Below are 12,305 nucleotides of genomic sequence, written 5' to 3'. Positions count from 1 at the left end.
GCCTTGCCCTTTGATTGACAGCCTGCCTTCCTGTGAACTCCATGGGCGGGTTCTTCCTCCCTATTTAGCCTTGGTTCCCATTCACACCAGTGCTTGTTATTGCCGTGCGCATACCTGCTCTTACTGTCCCTGTTTGCTTATACTATTATACTTGACCTTTGGCTCTTCTCATTGACTATTCTCTTGACTCCGATTTGGCACTGCATCGCTCTCCTGTTACCGAACCCTGGCTAGCTGACCTCCCTTTGTTGTTGTTCATCTTGTCTGCGTTTTGTGTTTCACGTATTCAGGGAGGGACTGTCCTCGTGGTTGTCGCCTATTACCTAGGATAGGGCCTGGCAATAGGAAGGGAAAGCGGGGGGCTTCAGCTTAGGGCTCACTGTCTCTTGTGCCCCTCCCAGGGTTTAACAGTTCTGGGAATTGCTGTCTTAGCAATTCCCTTACACTAAGTCTATTGTAAGTTTTAGGACTGATTGTACTGTACATTGTTTTCTATATACAGGGATTGTGTTCAGCTGCTGGGTGAAGATGCATTCCTGGAGGTTTACAATTATTGGAAACAAGTCTATAACCAGCAGGATCCAGAACAAGTAGATGGAAGACAAGAGCCAGAAGACAAGACTCTATGTGAACCTCAAGTAATGAAGCTGTATCCTCAGCACTGCTACAAAGTCCAGCAGCTCCTGTTCTTAGAGCAAAGGATAGAAGTGGAGTCTCCTCTGTCCTTTACCTGGTTATAGGGCTTTTTTTTCTAAATATAATGGGGAAAACTGGGGCGGAAAAAAAAAGAAAAATATCAACTGATCAAATGGTAGCATTGCAGGACAGGTTAGAATAGGATTCTTAGCTCAGAGTGGGTGCTTTATAATCACCTCTGCTGTGAAATCTCAGTGTGATCCCGAACCAGTCAGTCTTTAAAGGGATTTCTCTGCTAATACAAAGAAAGCTCTCAAATTTCACTTAATCCACAGTCACATTGACAGTTAACAAAAAAAACATATGTACACACAATGCAGCAAATGTGTGAACAATTCATAAAACATAACGCTTACTACATATGGTTTAAATCCTATTACATGCTAGTGAATGTACATATAATATACAACAGGACCAAAAAGTAGATCAAGACTTTGTATTTGCAAAGTATCTCAAACATCCATTCTCAAATATTAATCACTAAAGTCCCCTTGGTTTCAACTGCTCAATATAAACAGGGGTAAAAGTATAGAGTGGAGAGAGACTCTCCCAAATCGGGACAATCTTACCCGGGTACTTGGAACTAAGCAGAATGAGGACTGAGTCTTACCATACAAGAACTTTCTACTGACGTCATAAGGTGGGTGAGGAGCTAACTCACACTACACTCACCCTCAAAACCCATATAATTCCCGCCCTAACAAGGGTGGTCCCCAACAAAAGCCTATTAACACCTCCCTAAAACAATGCCTCACAACTGCAGACACGTTTTGTGCTCAATAGTATACGACTTCTCAGGGTATAATGAGTCAATATAGCATCTGAAGGGTACCACATATTCTGTGAGGGGTGAACAGGAAAGCTCAGCCTAGCTGTTGCCCACTGTGGTGAACCATACATGCTTATCGGCGTTCTCAGAGGATGAGCTTTCCTTTTCTCCCAGAAGAACTGGTTTCCTTCAGATGATATATTGTCCATCTCATTTATCCCACTATTAAATATGAAAAGTGTTAGACGTTATGAAGTATTGTTTGTGAGGGCAGGAGTTATGTGGGGTTTGAGAGTGAGTGTAGGGTGAGATAGCTTCGTACCCCTCCCATGATGTCAGCAGAAGGTTCTCATATGGGAGGACTTGGCCCCCATCCTGCTTATTTCCAAGTACATGGGTAAGATTGTCCCGATTTGGGAGTGATTCTCTCCACACTATACTCTACCCCCTACTTGTATTCAGAACTTGAAACCATGTGAGTTTTTTTCTGATTATTATTTGAGAATGGATGTTACATTGTATTTCGAAAAACTATCTTAAAGCCCCAGTGTACCCCAATATGTTATCTCTCTTTATGCTCCTGCTTACCACTTTTTCTTTTCTGTTTCCATTCTTGTCCTGGTTTTAAGCTTGGAGGTCTCTGTGTCCAACACACCACTCTGCTCTTGTCTTTAGCCAGATCCTTTCATTATTAGATTTACAGAGCCCATGTCGACTAATCCTACCTTACTCCAGGCAGTGACACTATGTATCTCCAGTCACTCCTTGAATACAGTGATCTAAATTAAATCTAAGGTTCTCCTGAATGTTTTGAAGACAGAGACGGGGAGCATACAATACAGTAATAAAAACCTAATCAGCTAATATAATATCATCCCCTCAGACTAGCGATGTATTTATCGCAACGGAGGCTACTGATACCTCTTACAGAAGAAGCTCTCTGGTGTGACTACATTTTAGCAGCATGTAAAGAAAGAGGTGCATAGAAATGAAGGATGTGATCTGAGCTGACTGCACCAGACACATCTCAGAGGTCTCTCACGTGTCCCATTTGCCATTTGTTTGTTAATGTATATCAGGAAGGTAGAAAAAGTAAAATGTAAATAATAAGAAGATGTATCTATTCACGGTTGCCTACCTAAAAATACAGCTCCACCCCTGTTTACAAGTCTTTTGTGGGATTACAGCTCAACCCCTTTCACTTGAATGGATGTGAACTTATTAGAATCGGTATATTATGCAAGGCATGAAAAAACAATTGCAAATTGTGTCTCCTTGTAAATGAGGTGCATCCTCTGCCAGCGCAGGAGATATGGCCCTGAAAACGTCACTTTTCATAAATCTCCTCCATCCATTCAACTGCCCAAAAAACAGCCTTGGAGGTTTCCTGGTTTCATTGTCCACTTTTATTAAATGTTTTGGTGTAACAAGTCTAATACATTATTCCAGATTCTATGGCATAACACTGAACTTAATGGTATTAAACTTGTGTTCAAAGTTAACCTGTCACCCAAAGGCATAACAGGTAGCCATGGAGTCCTGTAACAAAAATTAGACCGTTCTGCCACATGAGTATGGTCATGTATTTTGTAGACATTGTGGAACACAATTATTTTTCATGATCTATAAAGATCCTGGGCAAAGGCATTGGTGCAACCTCTGCAGCTTCACAGAGGCCCAGTAGGCCACGAAGCCCTATCACCTTAACTGCAGCTTTCTACTTTCTATTAAATGAGGGTAAGTTACTGAATTTCATGGATAATTACAGATGGATTGTTAGAGAGATATAAGGGTCTTAATTGTGAGATATTTTTCTAAAACAAGGAGCCCATAAATGTTCTTGAACAAGGGTCCAAGGCGGAATTGGCCCAATTTTCAGAAGACTGAGAGAGAGACAAAATCTGAAGTGAGTGCAGAAAACTTTTGTCTCATAAGCCATACCTCTAGCTCAACCCATGCCCCATTTGGTCACACCCAATCCTACCCAGTGCCTTTGTACACCCACATATTATAATACTTCTTTATGTTCCTGACAGGTTACATGCTTCCTTGTGGCATCCATGGTATAATGCGCCTACTGACCCCCACACTGAATAACATCCCCCCAAGTGGCACCCACACAATATATATGTACTTCTTGTGACATCCAAAGGTATAGTGTCCTCCTTGGGGCCCCACACAGTACAATGACCCCTTGTGGGCTTCACACATTGCAATGTCCCCCTTGTAGCTCCCACATAGTATAATGTCCTCTTTGTGGCCTCTACACAGTATAATATCTCCCATTGCGGTCGTCACATAATATAATGTCCCATTTGTGAACCTCACAGAGTATAATGTCCCACTTGTGGCCTCCACACAATATAATGCCTCCCTTATGGACCTACAGTATAATTTCTCCTACTTGTGGACCCCAAATAAAAGAATGCCTCCTCATTTCGGCCCCCGCACTAAAATGCCCTTTTTTGTGGTCCCCACAGTAAACACACAAAAAAAGAGAATACGTATGTCACCCATTCCCCTGTAGTCCACTCCAGCCTCCACTGCTGGTGGCCTGGGAGCAGCAGGTGCAATGTAGTGATGTAGTGCAATGGAGAGACAGGGTCTGAATGGTGAAGTAGAGATCAGACCACTCCCCGCTTCATAATTGCACTGAACTCTATATATGTCTTCAAGAAGCGAATACAGCTGAAGTTGGAGTTTACATCTGGTCACCAGGATCTGTGGGACAGCACTCAAAATCTGAGACTATGCCACTGAAATGGGGACAATTGAGATGTAGCATTGTTACTTCCCCACCTGCTGCACCTATTCCCCTAAGGGCCCCTTCAGACGGCGTAAGCGCGCCGCTCATTTAGACACGTATACACATGTCCGAGCGTGGTGCTTCAAAACAGAGCCCATTGATTTCAATGAGAAGTGCGCGTATATACCGATATATGCGCACTTGTCATTGAAATCAATGGGCTCTGTTTTGAAGCGCCGCGCTCGGACATGTGTATACGTGTCTAAATGAGCAGCACGCTTACGCCATGTGAAGGGGCGCTAATTCTAAGCTCTAGATGAAACATGGTCTATGGAAATTATAATATTACTAGTTTTCAAGGAGAAATATTCTTAAATTTGGATATTTAAAATAAATAAATAAAAATCTGGATATTTTATGACAAGATAAAATATACAACATACACATGTACTAACTGTCTAAACAAAATTCTGTAGTCTACCACACTCTTCAAAGGAGAATCCCTAACACATCTTTGTAGGTTAAGGAAGGAGGGAGGAACACTGGAGCCTGATCGCAGTTTATAATAACAGGATGTCTCCGATGGGGAAATCTGAGCCTAGGGAAATTGCTGACAAAAACTTGGCATGAAAAACAAACCCACTGAAACTGCAAAATGGATTCATCTCTCATAGACTTGTCTAGCTGCAGGCAAAGATGTCCACATCACCACATGTTCATGCCAACATATTTATGAAGGGGTGAAAGAATTGTGTTAAGGCCTTGGATTTGCTGACACCTTCACACAGTCAGACAGTTTGCTAAAAACTGCAGAAGGACATTGCAGGCTTGTTGATAACATATGCTGGGATATAGTCTAGGGATTTTGTGCTATGCCAGATGCAAAGCCCAAAGGATAAAGACTATAACACTGGAAATAATACTGCTCATCAGAGCTGCAGGGTACTGACTCTTTATAATACAGTGCACAGACAGCCACCATATGTTTACTGGTCATCTAATAGAGAAATGAACACGTCTAATGACCTGAGAAGAATCCATTTGGAATATATATCAGACTATATCGTACGGCACTAATATTGTCTATATATTCTTGGACTAAATCTAACGTTCATAAATGGGTCTGGTAAGAAATAATTATCTATGTAAGCATGTATAGGGCTCCCCCGCTCCAAGGATTTTATACCTATAGACTTTATATACATGCTGCATGTATTCAAATATTGTCTAAGCTGGAAAGTGCCCTTATGATCTCTGGTATATATATATGGTGTATATGGTGGTACAGCAGGGTTGCATAAACTGCTTCTTGCTTTATTACCTCTCAATATACGAGAGCTTGCACAAAGCGGTAATATATCCATTATTCCCAGATCTCACCATAAGGACATATTCAACTATTATTTTTAAAGATTTTAAGAAGTAGAGCCTACTTTTCTTATATAAAGTAACACAAAGTGTTAGAAATCTCATGTAAATTTAGCAGCGATTTCACAGTTGCTGATCTCTAGCGCTACAGCCTTAAAAAAAAACAAAGTACATCCTCTTTGAAATGTGTGGATTTACAGATCAGGCCATAAAAAAAAATAGATCTCTTCCTTAGTAGGAATTAAAATGAGTTAACTACAACCTTAGATGGAAAACAACACACAATATGTTCCAACATGTCATTATTTACTTAACGAAAGTCCCAAAATGGAAAAGTCCCAATTGGATTTAGGCCTGGACTTTGACTGGATCATTGTAACATTTTGGTTCTTTTCTTATTCGGCCGTTGTGTTGTAGATTTGCCAGTGTATTTGGGATCAATGTTAGTATAGAGTGATCCAGTTTCAGCCAAGCTTTAGCTGTTAGATAGATGGCCTTACATTTGATGCTAGGATATTTTGGTTGACTCAATGACTGCCCAGGTCCAGTGGCTGTAGAACAAGCCCCAATCCTCACCCCTCTACTACTGTGCTGGACAGTCAGATAAGTGGTTTATGCTTCTATCCTGTGTTTCTCGAATTATGCATTATGATCAAGTTTGAGATGTACTCTAGTCTCAGCTGTCCAAAGGACATTGTCCCAAAAGTCTTTTTCAGCAACTTTACAAGCATAGCATGGGTTTCCAGGAGGCGGAATGCCCCAGAAAAAAAATGCGGCGTTTTATATACACTGCAAAATGAATGGGATTCTAGCAAATCCCATCCACACATTGTGGGAAAATATACACTGAGAACACGATGTGATTACCAAAACAATTGCAGTTTCCCTATAGGTATAATTGTAGAAAAAGTAGAAAGATTATATTTAAGACCTTTTTTAACCCCATAGAGACACAGCCCAAAAGTGACTTAAAAGGGTATTCCCACGTCGCATACTCACCAGTCTTCGCTGCAGTAAATTCTTCTGTCTTCTGGCTTTGTTGCGTCATTGGTGGGCAGGGTTACATATGTAAAGCCAGCGGCGAGAAGTCGTCGCTTCTATGCTGCTGGCCCTGCGTGTGCGCTGCCGATGCACTAGGCATCGGACGTACAACCTTCACAATGTAATACAGACCCGTCATCCGCTGTAATAGAGAGGCAGTTGCCGGGGAGTGTAGACGCCGGCACAGGTGAAGCCAGCAGCGGCAGGAGCGATGCTGCTATTCCGCTCCTCCGCCCCCCCCCCCCTCCTCCCCTCCCCTCCAGAATAGCAGCATCGCTCCTGCCGCTGCTGGCTTCACCTGTGCCGGCGTCTACACTCCCCGGCATCCGCCTCTCTATTACAACGGATGCCGGGTCTGTATTGGTGGCCCCTCCCCCCCCAAAGTGTAAACTACCCCCCTCCAGGCTCCAGGCCCTCCCATGCACTTAGCCCCTCCTCCCTCCCCCCTCAGAGCAGCAGATACATCACTTGACTTATGACCAGATAAGTCAAGGGATGTGTAAAAAAAAAATGAATAAAGTGATATAGTGGACAAACAAAGCAGTTTTGCTGAAGCAGTGTATTTAGGAAAAGTCTTACATTCACATTAACAAGCAGTATAGATAGGATCCTTGTGATGGGACAACTCCTTTAAGGACTAGGCCTCTTTTTTCAAAACTGACGTGTCACTTTAAATGGCGATAACTTTGAGACGCTTTAACTTACACAAATGATTCTGAGACTGTTTTTTCATAACACATTGTACTTAATTTCAGTAGTAGATTTTCGTCGATATGTTTTGTCTTTAATTATGAAAAAATAGGAAATTTGGTGAAAATTTTGAAAAAAATGCAGTTTTCAAACTTTGAAATTGCAAGCCTTTCAAATAGAAAGTCATACTACCCAAATTTTTTCATAAATATAAATAACCATGTCTCTGATTTATGTAGCAATCAAATTTTAATCACCCTTTCATTTTTTTCAGATATTATAAGGCTTACAAGTCAAGCGGTATTTTTCCAAATTTTCAAGAAAATTTCCAAAACACATTTTTCAAGGGACCAGTTCAGTTCTGAAGGGAACTTGAAAGGCCTCTCTAATAAAAACCCCCAAAAGTCACCCCATTCTAAAAACTGCACTCCTGAAAGAATCTAAAACAGCAGTTAGAAAGTTTCTTAACCCTTTCAGCATTTCACAACAATTAAAACAAAATGGAGGTCAAATTTACATTTTTCAATTTGTGTCACTAATATATTCATTTAGCCCTAGAATTTACACATTTACTAAGGGTTAAAGGAGAAACTGCACCCCACATTTTGTTACACAATTTCTCCTGAACACGACAATACCCCATATGTTTTGGTACCCTAATGTACGGGCACACGGTCGCTCTCAGAACAGATGGAGCGCTAATTGGATTTTGTAGGCCAGATTTTGCTAGAATACTTTTCAGGCACCATGTCCCGTTTGCAGAGCACCCAATGTGCCAAAACAGTGGAAACCCCCAAAATGTGACCCCATTTTGGAAACTATTTTTAATTTTTTCAAGTAGTTAGAGAATTAAGAGCCCCCCACAGTTTGTTACACAATTTCTCCTGAACACGGCAATACCCCATATGTGATCATAATCTGCTGTATGGGTACATGTTGGGGCTCAGAATGGAAAGAGCACTATTTGGATTTTGGAGGGCATATATTGCTGGAATAGTTTTGAGGTGCCATGTCGCATTTGCTGAGCCCCTAAAGTATCAATACAATAGAAACCCCTCAAAAGTGACCCCATTTTAGAAACTACACCCGTCAAGGAATGTATCAAGTGGTATTATGATTTTGAGACTAAAAATGCTTCCCAAAAATTGAAATTTTTAAAGAAATATGCCATTTTGGTGTCCAATACATTGCACCCACTTTGTGTTATCAGAGACCTGCACTTCTAAAACTATTAAGTGGGCGATCCAGAGGGGCAAAAAATTATATAGGTGGGTATAAACTGCTGCTTGGGCACACAGCAGGGCTCAGAAGGGAAGGAGCACTGCACTTTTTAGCTTTTGGGGTACAGATTTAGAGGGACTTTCTGGGCACCATGTTGTTTTTGCAGAGCCCTATATGTGCCAGTAAACTGGAATTCCCCAAGAAGTGACCCCAAATGACCCCAAATAACCCCAAAAACCAAATAACCTTCTTCCCTTCTGTGTCCGGCTGGGCCCTAATATCAGTTTATACCCACATATGACATTACGTACGTTATCCGGGGTACACCAGTGTCATATATGTGCCCTAATATCAGTTTATACCCACATATGACATTACCCCGGTTACAACATGTGTCATACATGTGGCATAAACTCCAGTTTGGGCACACTGCAGGGCGCAGAAGGGAAGGAGCGCAATGTGGCTTTTGGAGCACCCCAGTTTGAAAACTGCACCCCTCAAAGAATTTATCAGGGGGTGTAGTGAGTATTAGTATCTCAGACGTGACTGCACAGCGGATGGTGAATATGTAAACTTTGCGGAGTACATTGCAAACTCCAGATTCCCTACTATGTCCCAGTAGCTCTTATGATTGGGGGAGTCACACTGGGATCACTTCTGGTATATTTTCCCTCGTAAGCTCTAAATCCGGGGTGTCCCCTGATATTCGCTCGCACAGCTTATATATTCCCTTCCTGCCGCAGCCAGTTGTGTTCTAATAATTTGGCGATTTTGCGGGATTTTGTCTTCACATTGGTAGAGGCTATATTTTCTTTATTTTTCTGGTGATGTGGCCATATAAAGGCTTGTTGTTTGCGGGATGAGATGTATATTGTATTGACACCATCTTGGGTGCCTACAACTTACTGATTAATTATTAACTCTTTTTTGCTGGATTTAAAAGAGAAAAAAATCAATTCTGTTATTGAGTTTTACCTTTTACATTTTTCGCCGTGCAGTGTATAGTATAAGTAACATGTGGCCTTTATTCTGCGGGTCGGTACGATTACGGCGATACCTCATTTATATTATTTTTTTATGCAATACTAATTCTGCAGAACAAAAACACATTTGGGGACATAAATCAATGATTTTTGCATCGCCATCTTCTGAGAGGCGTAACATTTTTATTTTTCGCTTGACAGTGTTGGTTGAGGGCTTATTTTTTGCGGGACAACCTGCGCATTTTATTGGTACTATTTTGGGGTGCATATGACTTTTTGATCACTTTTTATAGCACATTTTGTAAGGTGAGATGGCGAAAAATCACTACTTCCGGCGGGTTTTTTCTGTTTTTTTTTTTCACGCCGTTCACTGTATACATTAAATATTGTTTGTTTTGTTGTACAGGTTGTTACGGACGCGACAATACCAAATATGTATTGTTTTTATTAATTTTTTTTAGGTTTTAGAGGAGGAAAATAGGGGAAAAAAAATTTTAAGCAAAAACTGGTAAAATATTTAATATATGGGAGTAGTAGTTTTGCAACAGCTGCAAGGCCACATTGACAGGTGACCCTGCAGCTGTACGGGGATGCATAGAGTGTTTTTTTTTTGCGGGGCCAGATGTACTTTTTAGTTATACCATTTTGGGGAATGTCTATTTCTTAGATCACCTTGTATTGAAAAAAAACAGGAGGTGATTTAGAACTTTTATTTATTTCATATTTTTATTATATATTTTTAAAGCTTTTTTTTTTTTTTTTACTATTTTATTCCCCCCCCCGGGGGCTTGAACCTGCGGTCACTTGATTGCAAGTCCCATAGACGGCAATACAAGTGTATTGCCGTCTATGGGACATTCTGTATATTAGTATTACGGCGGCTGGTCATAGACCCAGCCGCAATACTAATATAGCAATGACAGGCCTGGGAGCCTCATTAGGCTCCCGGCTGTCACCCGAACAGGTCGGCTCCTGCGATATCGCCGCGCAGGAGCCGGCCTGCAACTTCACAGGTACGGGGCTGGTGGGGACCGGCCCCGGGGGAGAAGGGGCCACCGATACTGACCCGGCATCCGCTGTACTAGAGGGGCGGATGCCGGCGAGGGATAGGCGCTGGCACAGGTGCCGGGGCCTGAGACATCGCTCCTCTGCCCTGCCTGAAGCCAGCAGCGGGGGGACGGAGGAGCGGAATAGCATCGCCGCTGCTGGCTTCATGCAGGGCAGAGGAGCGCAGCGATGTCTCAGGCCCCGGCGTCTATCCCTTGCCGGCTTCCGCCTCTCTATTACAGCGGATGCCAGGCGCCACATTCAGACTATAAGACGCACCCTTCTTTTCCCCCCAAATTTTGGGGAAAAAAAAGTGCGTTTTATAGTCCGAAAAATACGGTAATTAATTTTTTATAGAAAAAAGGGAGTTTTGGGGCTTTATAACTTTATTAATTGTTTTCAAATACTTTATTTTTTTTTTTACACTTTTTTCTTTTTTTACTTTTTTTGTGTCCCTTGGATCCCACTTGGATTAGTGATGCTTTCATTACTAATCCTCTATTATAGAGTGAGACACAGCCTGCATGTGTCTCACTCTACAAACAGGAAGTGAGCTGTGTGGATGGCACAGCTCACTTCCAGAAGACGCCAGAAGCATCACCAGGTAAGTGGGGGCTCAGGGCTGCCTAGGGTCACTAACCAGGCCCCAGGCTACATATTACAGATACCGGCACCCCCCGATCTTGCCGCGGGGAGTGCCGGCAGGGGGGGGGGGGGAGATTGCGGCACCCTTTGTTTGCGGTGGTCATGTTTGACCATCGCAATCAAAGGGTTAAAACCTCCGATCCGTAAAAGTACCGACTGGAGGTTATGGAAAAGGGTGATAGCTGTCGGTAACAGCCATCACCCAGTTCCGATTCCGCCCGCTCAGCTAGTGAGCGGGCGGAATCACCATGACATACTAGTACTTCATGGTGCGTGAAGTACCTAGCACCCATGACGTACTAGTACGTCATGGGTCGTTAAGGGGTTAAGTAATGGGGGGTTTAAAATTATGTCTTCACATGCAAAACCATAGAATTCACAAAGGATATACTTTGTTTTTCTCATAACTATATATTAATCTAGCATAGTCTACTTGTAACCATAGTCTACCAGCCATCAAACCATACTGGAGATTTCCAACACATCACTGCACCAAAAGATGTAATATAAAGCAGGAAAATATAACAAACATGAAGAGAGAGAAGAAATTTATTGGGAGCATTTTTTTTTTTTCAGGACACAAATACGAGAAGCATGCAGACCTCACAAAATCGCTAACATGTAGTATAGAGATGCACATCTGGGCCTTTCTAATTGCTACATTAAGAGCAGGTTCTCAGGAGATTTTATATTGTGCATGCATTGAAAATGTGAATCATAAATGATAAACATCTTCTCACTAGGAAGAGTCAATGCAACTCGTAGCCTGAGACAGTCCTGTAACCGTAACATTTGATTTAACCCATTGTAAATAAATAGATATATCTGTATATGTCTATGATCATTACTGCATTCTACATGTCTATTAAATATAATATATATAAATATATGTATGACCAGAACTCTTTGATGTTCTCCTCTGATATTCTCATTTTTCACCATATTTTTTGGATTTTACATCAATCATAAAGTGGCATAAATCTATTTTAAAAGTGTGTACAGTTCATTATAAAACATGGGATTGTATTTTAGAACTGATAAAGAAGTCAGTTCTATTGTGACGTATATATAGGATATACTGTATATGACCTATAGGATA

General features: G+C 41.6%; 1 protein-coding gene across 1 annotated transcript in view; it reads left to right on the top strand.

Annotated features, from left to right (window-relative positions):
• The window catches only part of LOC142213579 (serine/threonine-protein kinase Nek11-like), a 258,023-nt gene extending 257,283 nt beyond the window's left edge, over positions 1-740 (top strand). Inside the window, exon 15 of the mRNA XM_075281957.1 lies at positions 503-740. Coding sequence (XP_075138058.1) covers positions 503-740 — 238 coding nt within the window. The remainder of the gene's footprint in view (positions 1-502) is intronic.
• The last annotated feature ends 11,565 nt before the right edge of the window (positions 741-12,305 follow it).

This window comes from Leptodactylus fuscus, chromosome 7 (assembly GCF_031893055.1).
Source record: "Leptodactylus fuscus isolate aLepFus1 chromosome 7, aLepFus1.hap2, whole genome shotgun sequence".
Classification (NCBI taxonomy): Eukaryota; Metazoa; Chordata; class Amphibia; order Anura; family Leptodactylidae; genus Leptodactylus; species Leptodactylus fuscus.
The sequence above is the reverse complement of the archived record's forward strand: the minus strand, read 5'-3'. Positions and strand labels throughout refer to the sequence as shown.